Source organism: Oreochromis niloticus, linkage group LG16 (assembly GCF_001858045.2).
Source record: "Oreochromis niloticus isolate F11D_XX linkage group LG16, O_niloticus_UMD_NMBU, whole genome shotgun sequence".
In the NCBI taxonomy this organism is placed as follows: domain Eukaryota; kingdom Metazoa; phylum Chordata; class Actinopteri; order Cichliformes; family Cichlidae; genus Oreochromis; species Oreochromis niloticus.
The window spans coordinates 21,429,378-21,451,762 of NC_031987.2; the positions used below are offsets into that span (position 1 = coordinate 21,429,378).

General features: G+C 42.5%; 1 protein-coding gene across 3 annotated transcripts; it reads right to left on the minus strand.

Annotated features, from left to right (window-relative positions):
- Positions 1-1,032: 1,032 nt before the first annotated feature.
- Positions 1,033-20,108, minus strand: aff3 (AF4/FMR2 family, member 3). 3 transcript variants are annotated; one of them, XM_005457790.4, is made up of 19 exons: positions 19,689-20,108; positions 17,783-17,827; positions 14,480-14,557; positions 13,370-13,403; positions 13,201-13,260; positions 10,968-11,019; positions 10,693-10,727; positions 10,356-10,545; positions 6,311-8,287; positions 6,046-6,164; positions 5,767-5,932; positions 5,579-5,682; positions 4,999-5,062; positions 2,556-2,692; positions 2,402-2,473; positions 2,205-2,298; positions 2,064-2,113; positions 1,751-1,956; positions 1,033-1,636 (listed from the first exon to the last, which is right to left on the minus strand). In XM_005457790.4, the coding sequence occupies exons 5-19, from the start codon at positions 13,248-13,250 to the stop codon at positions 1,515-1,517; spliced, it is 3,438 nt and encodes a 1,145-aa protein (XP_005457847.2). In that variant the 5' UTR covers positions 13,251-13,260; positions 13,370-13,403; positions 14,480-14,557; positions 17,783-17,827; positions 19,689-20,108; the 3' UTR covers positions 1,033-1,514. The 3 variants fall into 3 exon arrangements, with proteins under 3 accessions (XP_005457847.2, XP_019208726.1, XP_025759310.1); XM_019353181.2 differs by lacking the exon at positions 19,689-20,108 and adding an exon at positions 18,256-18,587; XM_025903525.1 differs by lacking the exon at positions 19,689-20,108 and adding an exon at positions 17,955-18,038.
- Positions 20,109-22,385: the final 2,277 nt, after the last annotated feature.

Genomic DNA, 22,385 nt, shown 5'->3' on the forward strand with positions numbered 1-22,385 from the left:
CACTGAAAGCAAGGATGCTACTGACCCAAGCCTGTCCCAAAAAGCACCCCCACCCCTTATTGGTTGTTCTCTGTTGCTATGGTACCAGACATCGGATGCTGAAGCTTCATGCGCGACATCTGTGTTGGTGCAGCAGGAAGTGGTGGAGTGGAGTGATGGAGAGTGTAACTTGGTGACTAATGAGGCTGACTTTCACTCAGTGTGAGTGTTTGTGTTTATGACTCATGTTTTGGGGAACATAAATCTGTTTACAGTCACATTGTGTGGACCTTCCTCTCTTGTGTGCAAATCATTGAACTATGACTGTGTGTGCGTGCATGAGTGTCTGTAATGGAAAAAAAGCCCAGAAAAGATCCTCCTCCAAATCATCAAAGGAACCTGTCAGCAAAGGTATAATCAGTATAATGAACTAGGTTTCCTAATGAGAAACATTCATAAGAAAGTGTGTCCATCTGAGCAGTCCTTATTCACAAGTAAGGTCAAAAATATGCAAAGTAGCTTTCTATAAACGTACACCTGCACTCATTTAAAGGTTCATTAAGTACACTGAAACACATGCAACACATATTGCCTCTGATTAGCCACCCACATCTTTTCTCTCAAGTAATCTCACCATTGGGGTAGAGCAGGCTGTCTATTAATCAGAAGGTCAGTAGTTCAATTCCCAGCTACTCCAGTCTTCTTGGGGATGATATTGAAACCTAGTGCATCCACTGGAGTGTGCAAATGTTAGACAGGGTGTGCTTAGGTGTAGAAAAAAGCACTTGTAAGAATTTGTGTGTGACTGGGAGAATGAGGCTTCTAGTAAAATGCATTTTGAGTGCTCCGAGTAGAAAAGCACTATATACAGCCATCATCCAGTGGTTTCTGATGGGTTTCACATGCTGATTATTAGAAGAAATATTCCTCATTGAGGGAAAAGATGATCATCCTGTATGTATTTCCATGTAACCCTTAACCAGACCCAATTTGTAAACCGACAGAGGGACGTCTTCACTACAAAGTTTCTTTATGTAACTCCACACTCAAAAATAAAAAGGGACAAACATTTTATTCTCTTGCAAGTTTTCCTCTTTTTTCTAAAAACAAACCATCCATCAAATATTGCACAGTAAAAACAATGTGAAAAAAGTACATCATTACAACCCTCATTAGCAAAAGATGCAAACAAGTTCTCTAGTTGTAGGTCTTTTTTTTTTTTTTTTAAAGGATATTCTCCTGCTTTGGCCCCTTTGAGAAAAAGTCCGCTAGATTAACGATTACGTCCAAAGTATGAAAAAGGCTTTCCGGGTGAATTTGAACATACATGTGAATCCTTCAAGGTCCGAGGGACATTTGGCAAATGGTTAAGAGGCTCATTTAATGTGCACACAGTAAGGAAGTGTATGCACCAAAACATACTGTGGGTGTTATTAGGCTCTGTGGGGGTTCATCCATCTCAGTGCTCTCCAGAGTTTTACCTCCTCTACCGTCAATGAGATCCAGTGGGCAGGTTATAGTGAATCCTTTCTAAGTTAGTTGAGTTTGGCACTAATGCGTATCCACTGAAGGGCCTGCCTGGTGTACTGGACAGCGTGAGCGATGCTACTGTGAAGAGTCAATGGCCCAGACAAAGTATTCAAGTAGTTGAAGAACTCTGATGAGGAAGAAAAAAAGATATTGGTCTTAAAACATCTGAAAACTAAAATGCATTTAACATATTTTCATGGTAATCTCTCCCTTTTTTATTTCCCCTTTAAATCACCACTACCTTTATTCTCCTTTGCAAGGTTGTCTGCCACCTCCCAGTACTCATAGCTGTACAGCACACTGTTGGTAATGTTCAGGTGAGTTGCTGCCATCTGGTGGATACGGTGGGGAATGCTTATGAGGGAGGCAGAGCTGCTGCCCTCGTGGGAAACCCGTGCGAGGTGTTTGGCATTAGGTGAGAGTGAAGAGGGGGGTCCTCCTGTACCCCTAAGAGTGAAAACACACACAACAGAGTGATGGGCAACCAGCGGTGGTTTCAGTGGATTAAATGGGCTAAACAAAAAGCCTATCATTCAAAGTTATCATCCACCTACTTCCCAGAGTCACTCCAGCCGGGTGGGGTAGTAGGCACTTTAGGAGAGCTCTGTAACAACATGCAAACAAGGCTTATTGACGTGTCATCCACACATAAATGTTGACTTGTTTTCAAGTAAATGACTTGTTTTTAGATGTACCTTAAAGTAATCCAGCAGCACTTTGGAGTATTTCAGCGCGTGATCCTTCTTCAAGCGAAACATCTGCCAGTAAAGGAGGGCCAGGCATCGGAAACTGTGGACAGGAGTCGGACATGGCACAAAATCATCCTCAAAGTGCACGTCCTTCAGTATGATGATAGATGTGGCTTAAACAGATGAGATGATGACATACGTACCACAGAACCGCCAGCTGTTTGTCTTCCTGTCTCGCCCCGGGGCCAGAGTGGCTCTTCAGCTTCATTGCGTACCTTAAGAAACAGCAATTCGTGTTTATGCACATATCCAAATCCAAATGACTTGTGACCGCTTTAGCATCGAAATGTCATTCACCTAATGAGCTCCACTGTTTCCGAATACATGGTATAAGGAGACTTTGCTTCGAGTGGCCCTTCCTCCATTGCCTTCCCACATTCCATGAACGAGAGAGCAGCATCAACATAGTTCACAGCCTTCCCCAGCTTGTCGACCTGGAAAGAAATAATCAAAAGAGGCAAAATATTATTTTATTTGTTACTTTTTTGTTGGGCATTTCAGTGGTACACATTTAGCACTACGACCTCACAGCAAAAAGGTTCTGGATTTGACTCCAGCAGCTTGGTTCCTCCCACAGTTGGAAAGGCAAAAGAAGCCAAAGATAAAAACGTTAGGTTATTTAGTGATTCTAAACTGGCTGTAGGTATGGCTGGCACCCCAGTCGCCCTGATATAAACCAATTTGTACCAGCAGATGGTGTCAGTGTAATCGTTATTGTAAGGGTATGTTTCAATGTGCTGTAAATGCTTCATTTCAGATGGTTCTTGTAATTCCTGGAGTGGCCACTTAAAAAAAAATGAGTCAGTCCACAAAGACTAAAATGTCTAACTTTATAGGCATATTTACACTATGGCACTTAAAGCCTGGCACAAAAAAAGTTTTGCTCTCTAATTTGTTAAGGGATGATCAGCTGCTCCTGAGGTTTCTAAACAAGAAAAAGAAGAAACTGAGAGTCTGTGTTCATTCAATTCCCACGAAAAAGAGGCAGCATGGAGAATTTCAGGAGTTGAAGCTGTATTGCGGCCGCTTTCGTGCATATTTCAGGATGGATTGTGGGATCCTGCCCCACTGACAGGATTGTCAGTGGGGCAGTTTGAGGTCATGTTGGCAGAGTTGGGAACACATCTTAGGAGGGAGAGAAATCATTTCAGAGAGCCGACTGACCCAGAGCAGCATCTAGCTGCGTGTCTGAGGTAAAATTGTATTATGTTACTATTTGTATATTCAGTACTGGTGCACGTTTTAAACTATGAGCGCACTTATTGCCGAAGGCAGTGGTCTGATTGGTTGGAAAAATCTGAAACTCAAGCTCAGTTTGAAAAAACAAATTAATCCATTACACAGCCATTGTGAAGCCTGCATTAAGAATAGATTTTTTTTATTTTTACTTCTATTATCCGACAAATAACAAATAATAATGTCGAATAGTTTTGCGATGTTTCACTGAGTGAAATTTTGTATTGTGTATTTTATTTATATGTAACACTGATTTTGCAGTGCACCCATAAAGATTATGGGTGGTGCATCCAAACCAAGCCTGTTAACATTAGATGATAAATTAGCATTTATCAGCATCTAAATATGGTCCCTTTGTTAACCATGGTCTTCCATATTCATAATCCAGATGGGTGATGTCACAGTAGCTATGTCCATCTTTTAAATACAGTCTGTGATTTCTGAGACACTGAAAGCGAGGAGCTACATCACAGTCCAGTAATGGTAAATGGCCTGTATTTGTATAGTGCTTTACTTAGTCCCTAAGGACCCCAAAGCACTTTACACTACATTCAGTCATCCACACACACGTTGGCTACATTGTACATTGTTGGCTACATTGACTACATTGTAGCCAACAGCTTGGCTACATTGGCTACAATGTAGCTTGGCTGGTGATGGCAAGCTACATTGTAGCCACAGCCACCCTGGGGCGCACTGACAGAGGCGAGGCTGCCGAACACTGGCGCCACCGGGCCCTCTGACCACCACCAGTAGTCTCGGTGTCTTGCCCAAGGACACAACGACCGAGACTGTCCGAGCCGGGGCTCGAACCGCCAACCTTCCGATTGCAAGACTAACTGCCAACTCTTGAGCCACGATCGCCCCATGCATAATGCATAAAGAAGGATTATTTTGAACTGTGAATCATGCAAAGCTACACAGAGACAAAGAATAAAAACATGGAGCTGGAAATAAGCAAGCTAAGCACATTTAAAGAGGCGCATGGAAAGCAGCAGATAGTCACTGGTTTACATAAAAAGACTGGACAGGCGAAAGCAGCAATTAGTCTCAGACATGGACACAGACAGCTGAAGACACCACTGCCAAGAAGTAACTCCTGTTATGTTTATTTGAAGTTTGCTCGAATGGCGCATGCATAGTTGGTGCATTGTAATGCAAAGTCTCAGCAGATGTGGTCACAAACATGACATCAGAGCTTTGCAGTCACCATCTGACCCCAGCGGACCATGTAAATTGTATTTTAAAACCTTTTAAAGATTTTGCTCTACAGATTTCTGATTTTTCTTAAAAATTTAAACTATCACAAGCTTTAGGTTACTTGAGACATACCTTCTGGGTGACAGAAGCACAACAGCATATATACACACAGAGCACTGCATGCTTAATGAACACAGATTTAAAAAAAATAAATAAATAAAGCTCCAAACTTCTTCCAAGTTATCTGCAATAACTATAATTTCAATATCAACAATTTCTATTTAATCAAAGATCAAAGACTCACCATGGCATCGGCACGGTGCTTCATCCTTTTGGCTTCATGTAAGTAGTACTCAGCATGGTGAGGACTGAAAAAAAAGATAAACACACAATAACGTTGATTACAGACTGTAAAGACTATTTTATGACATCATGTAGAGTATATTGGGTGATATAAGGAAAAATGTAATGATCTCAAAATTAAAGTACTGAATGTTGGAGATATTTTTCAATTAAAAAGTATGTTAGCAAAGCAAACTAAATGTAGTTTGAATATTCAGCATTTACACTTGGGTAAATCAAATGACCTTATCTACTGTGAAACATTTTTGTGTTTATCGCAAAGGTCTAGAATAGTTCAAAATTTTAAAAGACATGAACAAAATGTAATCAAGTGGCCCTTGACAACTTCATTATGATCTAATTACACATTGTCTGAAATGCAGTCTGGGTTAATTATAGTGATTTTTTGTAATCTTATTACAAAATCCTGTTTACATATCATCACTGAGATTACATAGACTGTCATTCTGTGTGTTTATATGTCAGAAAGGCAGCGTGGGCTGTGCAGGAATGGACTGTGTGGACTACGCGGGATTGCTCACGTTTCGTGGTTTGGCACATTCCCCATGTGTGCTGCAGTGCTCCAGGACTCAGGTGGTGGCTGGGGCTGCTTCGACACTTTCACACACTCCACTTCCATCTTGGGCTGAGTGCACGAAAGGAGACGGGATGAGCAAAAATGGTTGGAATAAGTGGAGTTGGCGTTATTTAGAGTAGCTGTTTATGCTACCTTTATCGCAGAATCTCTGTTCTTGTCCTTGTTCTTGTGGGTGTGATGCTGCTCTGCAGCTTTTGTTTTGGAGTTAGACTTGGGGAGCTCAGGGCTCTGGGGCCGGGGAGACAAGGGAGACAGTGGAGACAGCGGCCTCTTACTGTCCAAATCATCCTCCACACACCTGATTGATAAAAATACCACATAATATGGGATTAAATTGCATCGGTGCAACTGGGTGTGCATGCAACTTGGCTCTATGTGCAAACTGAAGTGTATCGTCATGGTTTTTCTTACCCACTGTCCACGGTATCAGTCGTTACGGTCTCAGCTGTGAAAGATGACGACTCTGTGTGCCCTGAGGTTTTGTCTGCATAACTCCTCTTGTTTTCTCTGTGTGGCACACCATTCTCCAGCTGGTCACACACAAACACACATGTGCATCATGAGATCATACAAAAGTATTCAAATTACATTTTTCCTACAGAACACAATGATTTATTCTAATTTGTGTGGACATGCACGTCACATTCGGCAAAGAATGAAAGGAAACACTGTCTACCTTGCGCTTTCTTGTGCTGTCTTTAGTCGGTGTCTCAGGGACGTGCAGGTGTTTCATAGCCTCACTTTGCTTGTCCTTGGCTGATAAAGATGAGGAGGAAGAGGAGGTTTTTTTAGGAGTGGATTGAGTAGCAGTGTCTGGGACCCTCTTGAGAAGACAGAGGTCTATGTGCACCACCAGATTTCGGAGCCCTCGCTGGGAGGGGGGTGCAGCCTTGTCCCCTCGCCCAAAGGGGACGAGGGTGTAGAGTTTTTGCTTCCCCGCAGTTTGCTGGTCCTCACTCGGGTTACCTGAGCTGGGTCGTCTGTGCTGCACCACCTTAGGCCGGCTGGCGTCAGGCCTTCCTGGGCCCTGTTGCCCTGTCTTGGCGAGTTTCCTCTGAGAGGTGGAGTCTGCTGGAACTTTGGTAATCGGAGCTTGAAATTCAGATTCAGAATCTGAACTTGATGAGGACGAAGAAGAGGATGAGGAGGATGTTCTCTGAGGAGTTGGGGACCGTGAAGACGAAGGAGGCGATGGGTCTGGCTGGAACTGTCTCTCCTCCTCACTTCTTCCCCGCTTTTTTGTCCCCCCTTGCTGATGTGAGTGGTTGGTAGGGACTTTCTGTTTGGCCTCCCATTTATGTCGCTGTTGTTGCTCCTCCCTTTTCCTCCGACTTTCCTCTCTTGCCGTCTCCTCTCTCCTCCTGACCTGTTCTGTCACTCCTTCCTCCTCTTCCCCCTCCTCTTCTTCAGCCGAACTCTGGATCCAGGACCGTCTCAATAGCTGCTCCTCCGCCAGCCTCCTGTCTTCCTTTTGCTCCCGTTTCCCTTGCTGTTTTTCCTTTTGTCTATCTTCCTTTCGCTCGTGTTTTCTCCCCTCTCCTGTGGTCAGATGATCTCTTCTGCGTTCCACGTCCTGTTCCTTAGTTTGGGGTTTTTTCGGTGTTGTTTTCGCGTGATTAACATTCACAGTGGTGGGGGCAGTGGCCTCCCAAGACTTGGACCTGTGTTTCTTGAGGCCAGGGATGGACTGAGAGTTTGGCCCACAACCAGAATTACTAGCAGCTCTGGAGGTAGATTGAGGATTATGACTAGGATTGATTTCACGACCAGTAGGGACTAAATGCTTTGCTCTTGTGGGGCTTTGTTGAGAATTTGGTTGAAATGGAGGTCGGGGCTTGTGACTGGACCTGCTTCCCTGGATTTGCTCAAACTGTGATGTGTTTCTAGTTTGGGACGCATCAGCCAGCTGTTTAGAGTTTGGATAAAAGTTAGGCTTGGGTCTAGATTTGTGGCTTTGATTCTGACTAGAGTTTAAAACGACAGAAGCCTTTGATTTAGTCTGGCTTTGGCCTTGGTCCTGTGGTGGTCGAGTCTTGGGCCTGTGTTTGTGAGGTGGCTGAAGATGAGTATTACTCGTGGACTTGATATTTGTATTAGTGTCAGGCACCGGGGCGATCCATGGCCTAATTTTTATCCTGTGGGAATTGGTTGATTGACTAGGTTGAGGTTGGTTCTGACTCTGAAACTCAGGGTAGTGACAAACCCTGGAAGGAGCAGGTATACTGGGACTCGGGCTTCTTGGAGGATCTCTAGCTATAGGGCTAGGACTACGGCTGTCTCTTATTGTCCCACATGGACTCGGGCAAATACTTAGAACTGGACTTGGAATTGGGCTGTGCCTTGGACTAGGGCTGGGACTTTGACAGGTGCTGGTAAATGGGCTCGGACTAGGACAGTAGCTGTAACCAGGACTTGGAAGGGGGCTGTTGTTGTTGCTGTAACTGAACTGTGGGCTGGGAATAGGGCTTTGGCTAGGGCTGTATTCCTGATTGCTGTCAAATGACCTTGCTGGGGATGGGGCTTGGTGGGTGTGGGGAGAGTGCAGGCGTCCTGGAATAGTCTGGGAGGGATTTTGCTCAGTGCTGGCACATTTTTTCCGCGACTTCTTCAGCCATTTATCTAACTGCCACTGGGCAGCAGGGGGGTGATCAGGCTTAAGAAAACACAGAAACAGAGAGAGATAAAAAGACAAATTAATCATAAAATATTGATGACAGTCGGGGATTGTGGGGATTTAAACATACAGAAATAGGCTGGAACAATATGATAAAAATGCTATTATGCAGCTATATCCACTGTAGATCTGAATTATTATTACTGACATAGCCATATGCACACAGCATTTTATCACTGCCACTGGCTGAAAAGCAGCTAATTCTATTTTACATACTTTTTTCAACTACTTCATCATTAAAACATCATTTAAAGGCAATGCTGGCTAAAGAGGTCCTTAAAAGTTGTCGTCAACCTATTCTTATTTACATCAACCTGAACTGAATGTGTCTATTAAGCAACCAAAAAAGGATATAAAAAAGTGAGTGAATAATTCAATCATAAAAAAATAATTTTATAGAACAGAGTGTGGAAAGATTTCAGTAGTTTGAGGAAAGAAACAGCTCGATGCTAAAGCAGTGGAGACTTGCCAGATTGCAGGGGCTTCTAATAAAGCAAGAGGTTAGGACTTAATTATGCAGTAAGTCTTTTGCAGGCTACACGTGCATTCGAAAGGTCAAACCTTAAATCATGAAATACTACTAAAATAAAATACAAGATACTACACTACTACTATAAGTAGGAGAGTAATTAAACCTCCCGACCTATTTTACATCATTATGGGCTAATTTTGTGATAATCCAGAGCGAACAGACGATTCTGGATCACTTAATCTTACATTCAACCATCGTAAGGAATGATACAAGCCTCAGCCAAATGTGTATATATCACACTATCTGCACACTCTAATAGAAACATGTAAAACTATAATACATTCACAGCACATGAGAAAATACCTCACCGTCTCAGCTGTTGTGAAACTATTTAAAGTCCAAATGACAAATCTGGATTATGACTCATAAATAAATTCCAACATTAGAACCTTTCAACAGCATACTTTCCAACGCATGCTCAGTGGACTCGCACTGAGGTTACAGTAGCTCAACCCCTCATCCACTTATACCAAATGACTCACTTAATGTTTGCTCAACAACTGGCTTGCTAACCGTAAGAATCAGAAGGAAAGTAGGAGTTTTTTACTCACGTAAAACAACAACAACAAAGAGTTTACTCACAGCTGGAGCGCAAACGTCTCTCTCTCTTACGTGCTCACTTCTTTTCTGTCTTCGCTGACCAGGAGCTAAATTAAACCTCCACTCCTCAAGCCAAACAGTGACCCCCCTGCCCTCCTACCCTCATCCCTCGCTCCCTTTCCAGAGAAGACACTGCATCTCTTGTGCCCTCTTGACTGCCTCCCCTCCTTCTTTTCTGTCCCTCCCTTTTTTTTCCTCACTACCTGGAACTCTGGATTTGCTGCTTCCACAACTCCAACCCCCCATCTGTTCCTTGGGAGACACTCAAATACTTGACGTAAATGAAAAACACATGGTTTACACCCCCCCTCCCTCCCCACAAACACACTCCCTTCCTCTATATAGGGGCCCAATGTCGTGCATGTTCAGTAATACAGTCTATGCTATGTCATACAGGGCCTTCCATTCATAAAAGAGAAGCTGGTTTCCCCTTCATTGCCCACACAACACACATCTACAATGCCCCCCACCTCCAACAGCCCATACCCTGGCCTACACCCTATCTGTATTTATTTGAGATAATAACAAACAAGCAGTCCATGTTATTTTTTGCTGTAATATACATTTTTTGAAAAAAGGTCTAGTTGTAGCTGTCAACCTGAATTCAGGTTTTGATGACTTCCACATCCCGAGGGCTTCTCTCTTTAAGAGTCACACTTTTAAAATGACACCTACGCACTATTTCTCCAAGCTACCTCTGCCCCTCAACCCCCAAGTCCTCTTCCTCTTCCACTTGCATGCATTCCTCATTGCTCTGTCCCTCTCCACACCTGCTGTCAACTGCCTTAAAGCCCACAACTCCCTGCAGAGAAATCACCCTCAGGCTCATAAACAGAGAAGGAGAGAAACAAGTGAGACATGGGCAGAGAAGACGGAGAACGCAGACGGGGAGGCTGTGGCTTCAGCATTTGGTACCTCCTTGTTGTTGCACAGTGGCTGCATGTTGGCAGGCGACTCGGGATCAGGGTGAACTTCTGGACTCCGGCTGGGGCTCCGGGAATGAAAGCTACTGCTGCCTGACTCATTGGTGGAGTCTGAGCCTGAGGAGTCTGAGCTGGAATGTCTCACCCGCCTGCCATGTGTGTGCGCTCGCTGTGCTGACAGGCTGTCAGTCAACACACACACAAACATCAGAGAGGGGTCAGAGGGGGTACGCAGGCATATATACTGTTGTTATTCACAATATTTCACTCATATTTACAGGCATACAGAAGAAAAAGGAAAAGGAAGTGAAGGATTTGTAAGCAGGTACCTGTGTCTGTCCCAGGAAGTTGACTCATGAATCACCTGTGGGACACAAAACAAACACAGTAATTTGTTATTATACACATTGACAGAAAAAGTGTCATTCAAGAGGAGAAGCCTGGCACTTTTTCTTTCCCTTTGGCTTTCTCTGTCCTCACACACTCTCCCGCATAGTCTCTCTGCCTCCTCAAGGATTCTCAATATCTTCTAATCATGTCCACCTCAGGCCAAGACTACTGACAAAGAAATGATCAACAATATGGGAAGATGAGTGTTACCTACCGTGGGAGTTTCCTCATCGTCACTGCTCAGCTTCAAGTCATCAGCGAGCATCCTGTAAACCAACAAATACACTTTTAATCGGTCTATCAGACTGGCGCATTTCAAATATTCAGCACTTCAAAACGTTTCTGTTCTTCTTTATTGAAATGATAAGTTTGAACAGCCCACAGCTCTTCAGACATATATTCATTAGTGGAAACTTTACATGAGGGTGCAACCAGGACATGTTTTAAATTACATGACATCCACTCACTTATCTGGATGGTTATCTGCAGCGTTCTCAAATGGGCTCAATTTGACATTATAAGGTAAACACTTCAACGCTGTTTAATGTCTGACATTTGCATTTCCATGAACAGCTCTGTCTATTAATGTCTTCAAAAATTAAGTTTGTGTACAATTCTGGCAAATTTTTAAAAAAAACAAAACAAAAGTATAACATGTATACAAGTACATGTTGCCATGACACTCATAATTGAGCTCAGGTGGATCCTGCTTCCCTTGATCATCTGTCAGATGTTTCTCCAACTTGTATTGGAGTAAATTCAGTTGACTGGACATAATTTGGAAAGACACACGGCGGTCTATATAAGATGCCATCGTTGGCTGTACCTCTCAGAGTATAAACCAAGCCAAGAAGTCTAAGAATTGTCTGCAGACATGTAAGATTGTATCAAGGAACAGACCTGGGGAATGATACTGAAATATTTCTGCAGCATTAAAAGGTCCCAGTGAGCAAAGAGGCCTCCATCATCCGTAATTGGAAGAAGTTTGGAACCACCAGGAGTCTTCCAAGATCTAGCCACCCTGCCAATCTGAGCGACTGGGGTAGAAGGGTCTTAATAAGAGATGTAACCAAGAACCTGATAGTCACTTTGACAGAGCTCCAGCATTGCTCTGTGGAGAGAGGAGAAGCTTCCACCAATCAGCCCTGTGAGGTAGAGTGGCCACATGGAAGACACTCCTCAGTGAAATCACATGACAGCCCAACTGGAGTTTGCCAAAGGACACCATAAAAAGCAAAATTCTCTGGTCTGATCAAAAAAATAAATAAAAATGAACTTTTGGCATGAATGCCATCATCACCTGACCAGAATATCATCCCTAAAGTGGTGGCAGTATCATGCTGTGGGGATGTTTTTCAGAAGGACTGAATCGGGACACTAATCAGGGTATAGAGACATTCTTGATGATAGCCGGCTCCTGAGCGCTTTGGACCTGGGGCAATGGTTCATTTTCCAGCAAGACAACAAACCTAAGCGCAAAGACTTTGAGACCACTAGCCTAGTGTTTTTTTACAAAACCAAACAAAAGAAAACCTCCAAAATATTCCTCTGAAAATGGTCAGGTACAAGGAATAAGTAAAAAAAAATCAACCAAAGTCCAAAGAAAAACATTGCAAGACTTTCAAAATTACAAGAAAGTCTGGCTCCTTGGATATAAAATATAAAGAGTTGTTGGGTGGTTTAAGTCTTTTGCACAGTACTTTAAGTTTCTTTTGATTTCAAGATTAAATTTTCAGCATAGTTATTTTTCTCCCCAAAACAAATAAAACTCAGTTTCAAAACCAAATAAATGAAGCACCTTTGGTTCTTAAACTATACAAAGCTAACTCAGATTAACCAATCACTGCTAATCCCTTTACTCAATATTGTCTTCAGTAAAGATGACTGGTTATGTATTGGTTATATTATGTAACTGCACAAGCTTTATTTACATTGCAGAAACATGTTCAAATGTTTAAAAAGAACTTTTTATAAATATTTTAGTAAAGTCAGCCCCCCCCCCCCCCTCCCCCACACACACACAGAAAAAAAAATTCTGTCTTACATAACAAAGGTTGTGAAATTGTATAGTTGGCTTACACCACTCAACATGTGTTTCACGTTAAAAGGAGGATGTAAAAAGTTAACAAACAGCAGCACATCGGTCTCCACTGACAGCTTTCAGGAATGTTCAGTAACCTTTAACCCGACTTGTAGCCTGGAACACCGTTAGCTGATTGACCTGAGATGTCTACATCCCTCGCCCCTCTTTCACTATCACTCGTGTTTTTCCTTGCAGCTGCTGACACAATGAGGTTGATGAATACAGTTTACAGAGGTTGCCGAGACGCACATGTGTATTTGTGATGTGTTTCATCACTCTCTGTGTGTGTGTTTATGTGTGCGCTACAGAAGCAGCTCAAGCTTGAGGAACATCAGAGGATCGTGTTTCCTTAGGCCACACTTACGATTTGTGGGGGGGCCACATGAGGGTGACGGGCCATTCGCAGCTGAACATCCCCCTCGGTCTGACAGAGAGAAAGAAACCAGATTACAACACTAATAACAGGGAGCTGCTTGTAAATTATGACAAATGTCAGATATTCAAATTTGACAGAAAAATCGGCAAAAACATACTTTGCCTTTGTTGTGTAGTTGGCTGTTTGGTATCCTTTGGAAAGACAGACAACAAAACAACTGTAAGTAAATCTCACTTTTAATGGTTAAAAATGTGTCGTCCCCATAGATAAACATTGACTCATAATATGCAGGAAAATCACCAGAAGTGATTGAGGTTTGGTTTTTTTTCACACATTTGTTTTTCCTTGTCAACCACAGACGCGCTGATTCAGAAACAGTGAGCGTAATCTCAGTCCTTCAACCTCAAACACAGATGAGAACCAGGAGGTGAAAGTCTGAGCGGTTGAGCAAAATTTTAAAACCTGCACCCAGGAATTTACATCCCAACAACTTCACCTCCAGGTCAGATCGTGCAAACCTCTAGAAAAATAGTAACAAACCTAAGAGCTACATCTACAGGCCTTAGTTAGCATGTTAAATGTTAAAGTTCACGACACTACAAGTAGAAACGGAGAAAGCCTCTTCTCTCTAAAAACAACATGGGCAACACAAGTTACATCTGGAAAAAACCACAAGACGTCTGTAACAGTGTGCTTTGGACAGAGGAGATCTAAGTATTTGGATGTTTGGACATAACACAGAGCGCCACGTTGGAGAAAACCAAACAGCAAATCAGCACAAATATCTCATATCAACTGTCAGCACGGTGGTGGACGGGTGATGATTTGGGCTTGTTTTGCAGCCACACAACATGGACATCTTCCTGTAATTGATTCAACCATGAACTCTGTATACCAAATTATTCTAGAGTCAAACGTGAGGCCATCTGTCCAGCAGCTGAAGTCTGAGTAAAACTGGGTCATGCAACAGGACAAAGATCCCAGCAGCAAATCTACAACAGGTTAGAATCAAGGTCCAGACGTCAACCGGATCAAAATGCTGTGGTGGGACCTTAAGAGAGTTACACATATATGAATGCCTAAACCTCGATGAACTAAACCAATGTTGTCAAGAAGAGTTGACCAAAATCCCTTAACAGCGATGTGAGAGACTGATAATCATACAGAAAACCATTACTTCACAAAGAAAACCCCAAACATGATGTATAAATTAATTAATAAAGTTGAACTTCAGACATTACAGATAAACACAAAGTCACAGACATACCTTAGAGTTGTACAGGATTCGTTGTGCTGGGTCACGCCTCAAGGAGTCCCCAAAGTCCCTCCAGGACTGGGTCATGTCCTGTTTAGCAGAAATGCAGAGTTGGGGTCAAAGGCCAATGGTGAAATGCCACTGTGATGGATGAATCTTCCTGAATACTAAATCAGCAGAACTTTCTTCATTTCTCTACAGTGCCGAGCACCATGTTTAACAGCTGACTCTAATTATGAACACTGTTCCTCCCCACCAGGGGGAGCGTGTCTGGCTGTGAATATGGGTTAGCTTCCCTGTCTAGTGTAAGTTGAGAGATGTGAATTGCACGCTTGAAACATCTGTGATCAGTGTGCAGTGAATTAAAACCCCCGGTTCACCAGAGCTGTCGTTGTACAAAAACAGGTGCATGTAACAGCAGCTCACTTGCTTTGAATGTGAACAAAACGGAACATTTTGGGCTCAAAGTGTGATCTAATAAACTTAGAAACAGACATGATTTGGCAGTTTTCAGGAGGACTGCACCATAGAGCTGTTGCATTTTTCATTCGGCATTTTCAAAGGTATTCAATACGTGAGTCAGAACACACAAAAAAGCTCATCACAACATTTGTTGTGGAAGGAAGCCCTGGGGAGAAGAGCATGAAAAACATCTGAAAGCGAACCGCAACGAGTGCTCATCAGTGCTGAGTGCACTGGTACAATCACCAATTGTAGAACATGCAGTAAATGTAAAAACGTAGCTTTGCTGGAGTGATCTGTTTTAAATATTTCCTCAAAGATCTTAGAATGAAGTAACTAAAAGTATCATCGACCCACCCATCATGAACTGCTACAGGAAACACTGCTTCACTTACAAAGTGCAGGGTCTTCGGTTCACTCTTGTAGCATGCAGTGTTTCAGCTGTTACCACAGATTAAACGTGCTCCCACAGTGACAGTGTGGGGGGTTTGTGCTATTCAGGTTACTAACCGTTCACCTGATAACTCATTTATACAGATAGAGAAATCAGCATTCGCTTTCGATTTCCTGTACACTAAGACTTTCGTACTACTTTTAGATACAGCTTCATATTTGGGGAACTTGTGATGGACATTTTATAAACTTCTCAGACTTAAAGATTACATGCATTACATTTTAAAAAATAAATACTGGTTGACCACAGTTAAAGCAGTTTTAATGGGGATGTCACAGTCTCATAAAATCTGTATATTTCTTGGTTAGTATGACAGATGTCAAGCCAAGAGTCAAGCCTGTCAGTCTGATGAGTACCTGTGCATTATGTTGTTTGTTCTAACTAATAATAGTTTACAGATTAGACTGTGATGGTGTGCGTGTGTGTGCGTGTGCGTGTGTGTGTGTGTGCGTGTGTGTTGCAGCTCGCCCTGAGGTGAAATGTGAAAGTCTGTGGTAAATACACACTATTATACACCTGGACTATTACGAGAATGTGCGCCATTTCTTATTTTTTCTCTCTGCACAGTACTTGAGAGGAAAGCAGGCACACGCAGGAGGCAGTGCATCCACAGAACACTGCCTTTGCTCCAGCTCTGATCATAATCTCTTCTGATTAGATTGCCCGCAGTCAGACTAACCAGAGCTCATAGATGCTAACAAAACGCCTTGATTTTGTACCATTCATTCCCCATTTTACCTCGATGTGATTCCTCAGATGTGTCACAATGTGGAAGCATGGCAGCTCTGGCTGTAATATATACGTGCATGCAACAATCATTGGGTGAAGAACAAAAGCAGAGGGTTTCTTGGCAGCTGAAGCGGTGAGCATGCTCTGGAAAAGGTCATGTTTTATCAGATCTGATGTCAGGAGATCTGCGTGAGTGTCTGTGTGTTTTTGTGTGTGTGCGGCAGAGAGTTGGTCGAGCTGATCTTAAAGGATTCGGCTAAGATTTGGGTGAATTTGCTGCACTTACTCTGTTTAAGAGTTCAGGTGAGTGAATTATTAGCACTCTTATTATCTGTGCGTTTAATAAAACCCACATACAGTTAGCTTAGCTTGGCATAAAATCAGGAATCCGGGGTAAACAATCTAGCCTGGCACTTTCTAAAGACAAAAAAACAAAAGATAGAGAGAAGACAAAAAATAATAATATATATATACACACATATATATACATTAAATGGCATTTTTTTTCTCTCCCTCTTCTCCTCCTCCCTCTTCCCACCCTCAGCATTAAGCCTTGGAGGGTGTGTATTTCCTCTCTCCGCTCATCCTTTCACTTCATTATCTCTTCTCCTTTAGTCACCAAGGACACAGCACCAGCCCTCACTCCCTTTTCTCCACTAAAAACAACAGTATCTCCCAGGTGGAGTATTATGTGTTGCTATCTTCCTCCCACCTTTCCCCAACAGGTCCTCTGTAACTCTATTCTTCTTCCTTGCCCCGCTCTTCAGTCTACACTAGTGACCGTCCACAGGCTGGCAAATTAGACCAGTGGGCCGCTCGGCACACACTCAGATCTGGTTAATTATGGTCAGAATGATTAGCTGGTATCAGTCAACAGTAAACATTTAGTAACTTTAAATAAAAGAAAAATCTGTGTATGTTTTTGTAATTAAAATGCTTCTTGTTTTTGCACTACGAGGAGTTTCTGTTTAATTTATCATATAACTTCGTAATTGTTAAAGGTGAGAGGTGTGGAAAGCAATTGTAACTGTAGAAAAAAGGTGCACAAGAGAAGAGTTACAGCTACTGGATGGTGATAAGGCAACCAGATGAACTGATACACAAGCACAAACTTCTGCTGTCACCTTGAGGTGCAATAATAACCACAATCTACTACACACTAGTGTCAACCAGATAGCCTCTGATACTGGATTATTAACCATGTTATCATATGTGTCCTATTAAAAAATATCAATAATTATCATCAATGCTACTGTATCCTGAGATCCCAAAGTCAAAGACAAAATGACATCTAAATGTCAGTGTGGATTGTGGAAAAAAGCTGGAGGATATCTTCCACTGTTTCCTGACATTTATGACAGAAGTGTTCAGCAAATGCAGATGAACTGATAATGCATATATGCACAGGCTGCAGCCCACAAATGAGCTGCTGCTGGCATTTCCTCCTCTTAAGCATTAATGTAATTGTAATCAGCCTTCTGAGTCTAAAGACTGACTGAAATGACTCTGCAAAAACATCCAATCAAAATGAAAGTGCTGTAAGAAGTGCAAGACACATTTTGAATATGAGGTGGCAAATTTAATAAGGCAGTTGTTTAAAGTCAACACTGTAATTAGTGCTAATGCTTTAAAAACAAACCGACTGAAATCAAACTTGAGTTATTTCTTACCTCAAATATATCTTTGGCACAGCTGTTGTGTTGGCTTCCTCTTCCCTGAGGAAAAAGAAGGACAGACGTTTGGTAATTGAGGAGAACGTGACTAAGGGTTAGAACTGACAGTTACTCAGAGGGAAAAAAATTTTTTTAAACACTTCAAAGCAGAAGATGCAGGTTTAGTTACCAATTAGACAATGAATAAAGAGCTATTGTTGACTGTGCACACAAATCATATTTGAGCATCTTAGTTTCAGTTAAGTGAGGCGTGGGTGCATTCATTTAAATTTCAAATACTGCACACTTAGGCGCGCTGATTGGCAAACATGGCGATGCACATGCACTCAGCGCACACACAGTAAATGCACGGGCTGGTTCATTTCTCGCTCCGGCCGTTGATCACAAGTTTTACGTTTCAGCCTCCATCACAAGGATGCAAACAGGCTTAAAAAAAAAGAAAAAAAAAAGAAAAAGGAAAAAAAAATCACCTTCTGCATTCTGCTTCCCGCCTTTTTGCTGCAGCTGCATTCATACCTTAGCGTAGCACTTCACTGTAAACCTGAGAGTCTCACATGCACAGTAACTGTGAGAGTTGGGATGACTCTGAAGCTTCTTGATGACTCATATCTTAGAAATCACAGCTGCAGATAATCAGCCGGATGCTGATTCTTTTGCAAGCAACTTTCTGTTTCCATCCACATTAGGCAACCCCACCGTCTCTCCCTCTCACACACTTACATTTATCCTTTTAAACCCTTGAGCTCACAATTTAAATTCGCACTCACTTGTATGAAAAACCCAGAACCACGCTGCTCAAGCATTAAGACGAAGGATAAATGCTTCACGCTACTTTCACTTCCCCATCTGTGTAACCGTGTGTGTCGTGGGAGTGGGTTTCGTCTTGACTGTGAGTTTTGGTTTTCTTCGTTTGTTTTTTCGTGTCTGCCACAGATGACGGTGCTGCACAAAGTATCAGCAGAAATACTGAGTTCAGATGTTTCGAATCAACCCCGACCTACAGAACAATGATCTGACTCTGTTTCATAATTTGCTTTTAGGCAATTACACATTTAACTTTTCCTTTGCACTTTAGAATTCATTTCAGTGCGCGTGTGTAGAGCAGCAAAAGCATTCATGTGTGTGTGTCTCTGCTCGCATGCATGACTCACTATGGTGTCTGAGTGGCTGAAGTGTAAGCCTGCAGAAGGAAAATAGTGTGTGTGTGAAAAGCTGTCTCATTACTACACCCACAAGACAGTTATGAGGCCTTAGGTCTAAATGAAAAACAAACACAGAAGGATAGTATTTTAGTACCTGTGGCGGTGCACAGGAAAAGGTCTGCCCTGCTACATCAGCTAACACTTAGAGTCACACAGTGCTACTTTACGTGTGCAATGTGTTTAACAAGTTCATGCCTACTAACATCACAGCCTCCAGCTCTGGTGCAATACCCAGATGAGTAAACCCCCTCTGGGCCAAACAAACCACAACCCATCACAATACCTGCAGCAAACAGCATGCAAACCTACAAGGCTCCTAACCACCTGTTACATTCTTAAAGTATCTTCAATTACTGAAGTTATGCTCAATTTCAAGGTATTTTTAGCCTTTTCTATCAGAGCTTTAAACGGAAATTCTACAGATGCTATATATTTTTTTTAAAGGAGTGCAAAAAGCACGATTCTGCCGCAATGAAAATACACAGTGATAAATATTAACTGTATAGTTGATCTAGATGAACCTGTTATTATTCACATAATATATTCGAACTACTTCAGGAACAAATCTGTGACATTTTAAATGCGAAGACGAAGTCCAGCATTTACATCCATGACATTTATAAAATAAGCGCAGTGACACAAAGCTGTCTACTCCTTCTGTTTTCAAAGTAGGACCTCTTCCCTGCTCTTTGCCCTCTCACCTGAGAATATGCGCATCGGAGCAGAAAGCAAACAATGGAAAGTTTCCCTTTGCCAGCGAGGACAGTAGGCATGGTTCCTGGATAGTCAGTGCTCTCCTCCGGCGTCCATGCCAGCGAGGACTGGCGTTAGCAGATGCGATCCTTCCCTCACTACCATCACCACCATCATCACGCTGGCATCGGTCCCGGCTCGTAGGTCCACCGTGCAGCAGCAGCGGCAGCGGAGTCTCACCGGAGAGGCAGACCGAGGGCGAGGTAGGCGGTCCGGCGACGTCACGGATGACACGCGTAGCTCAAGCCAGAGAGATCACGACTCAGTGGACCTGTGGATGTGCGAAAAGTTTGAAGTGCGTAAATGGGAGATCATAGCCGTCAGCTGTTGAGTGCACCACTGACGACACACTCGATGATGTAGAATTAGAAAACGTTTTTGGACATCCAGTCTAACTAATAGGGTGTAGGTATGAATTGTAGCCTTATTTAACACGCAAGCATCACCGAGTTTCAGTCACTTGGGGCATTGCAGCGAGTACAAAATAACAGCACGACATGATACGGGAAGTTGATAACAGCTAAAGAGTAAGAAATTGGTTTCTGCATACCCACTTTATCAGGCACACCATGCTAGTATCAGGTTGGACCCTCTTTTGCGCTCAGAATTGCCTTAATTCTTCATGGCATAGATTCAACAAGGCTCTCAAAACAGAACCTTGTTGAGATTTTTGTCTATATTGAGAGATTAGCATCACACAGTCATCATAATGTGAATCTCCTGCTCTACTACATCCCAAAGGTGTGCTCTACTGGACTGAAATTCGTGACACTTGAGAACTCATTGTCATGTTCAAGAATCCAGGTTAAGATGATGTGAGCTTTGTGAGACTGTGCTTTATTCTGCGGGAAGTAGTTATTGGAAGATAGGTGTGTTGTGGTCATAAAGGGATGGACATTATCAGCAAGAATACACAGGTAGGTTATGGCGCTAAGGTGCCTGAAGTCTACCAAAAAATACATTATCTCCCCAACATTATATCTCAATATTTTTGAAACATTGATTTGGAAAAAAAAAAATGAATAAAAAAAATAAATGTGCCACATTGTGACCACACCATTGGTGTGTTGCATCAGAAACCAGGACTCATAAGACCAGGTGATGGTTTTCCAGTCTTCGATTATCCAATTTCTAGTGATCCTGTGAGAACCGTAGCCTCAGTTTTCTGTTCTCAGCTGACAGGAGTGGCACCTGGTGCGGTCTTCTGCTGCTGTAGTGCAAATGTTTCAAAGCTCAGTGTGTTGTGCTTTCAGAGATGCTCTTATGCATACCTTGGTTGTAATGAGTTTAAATAAATTTTATTTATATAGCACCAAATTTCAGCAACAGTTGCCTCAAGGCACTTTATATTTTAAGGTGAAAACCTTAGAGTAATAGAGAGAAAACCACAAGAATCAAACAACCCCCTTTGAGCAAGCACTTAGTGACAGTGGGAAGGAAAAACTCCCTTTTAACAGGAAGAAGCCTCCAGCTGAATCAGGCTCAGGGAAGGGCAGACATCTGCAGGGTAGCGAGACAAGATTTGAATACAGTTGATTTGAGCTTTGCAACACTCCATCCTGCTGGAAGCAGCCATCAGAAGACAGGCACACTGTGATCATAAGGGGATGGACGTATTCAGCAACAATAATCAGTGACTCGGCCTCACTGTCCTGCTCTTAGCTGACAGTTAGCACCTGGTGTGGTTTTCTGCTCCTGTAGCCCGTCTGCTTCAGGGTGCAATATGTTATGTGCTCCTCTGCATTCACAGGTTGCAATGAGTGGTTATTTAAGTTATTGGTTACTTTCCTATCAGCTTTAAGCAGTCTTATAGATTCACACATATTATAGCTCATAGAAACTCATAGAAAATCAGCACACATATAGTTGTCTATGCAAGCATATTCGACAAAGTAAACATGCATCACGTTAGTAGTAAAGTTTGGCAAAAAGGGAGCCAAATCAAGCGCATTGTGTACATTTGTTCACATGCCTCTTATGGCCACAAAGGGACATTCATGTTGCACCTGATTTACGCTCCTGTGTCTTGTTTTGGTTTTACTCTTGCTATAAGATCAGGTAAACATGATTATTAGTTTTGCAGCAGGCAGTTCTACATGTAAAGCTTTACCTCACATGGAAAAAAAATCTTTGGCTGAAAGCATGTTGTGAGGAAAATTGAATTTGTCATTTCCTGCTGTAGGCTTCAACCCCTCCACAGAAAATGTACTGTATGTCTGATCATCTCTCTTTCTGACATTTTGGCACTGTGTGTTTGTCTAGCCCATCCATTATTCTGCTTAATGCATTCTGGCCTGTGAAGTAACTCTGGCTCTTGGATGGACTTTGCCTTGTCACAGTAAAATATGAGCTGTCTCTCTAGCTCAGATGGCTTTCGGGGATGCCGGAAGAAGAATGAGAGATGGACACAAAAAGGCTGATACATTAGAGTTCTGACTTCATTGATTTAAAGAAGCACAGGTGACACCATGATCCTTCAAACCAGCTATTTCCCTGTAACAGCAGCATATTCTTTATAAAGAGGGACAGGGGGAGCATTTTAACTGATTAAATGTGGAGTTTGGTTTGGGCTGCACACACTTCAGAGAACACAGTGTTCCCGGTTTTGTTTATGGCAGCTGTCAAAGACTGAACACGGGAGCAGT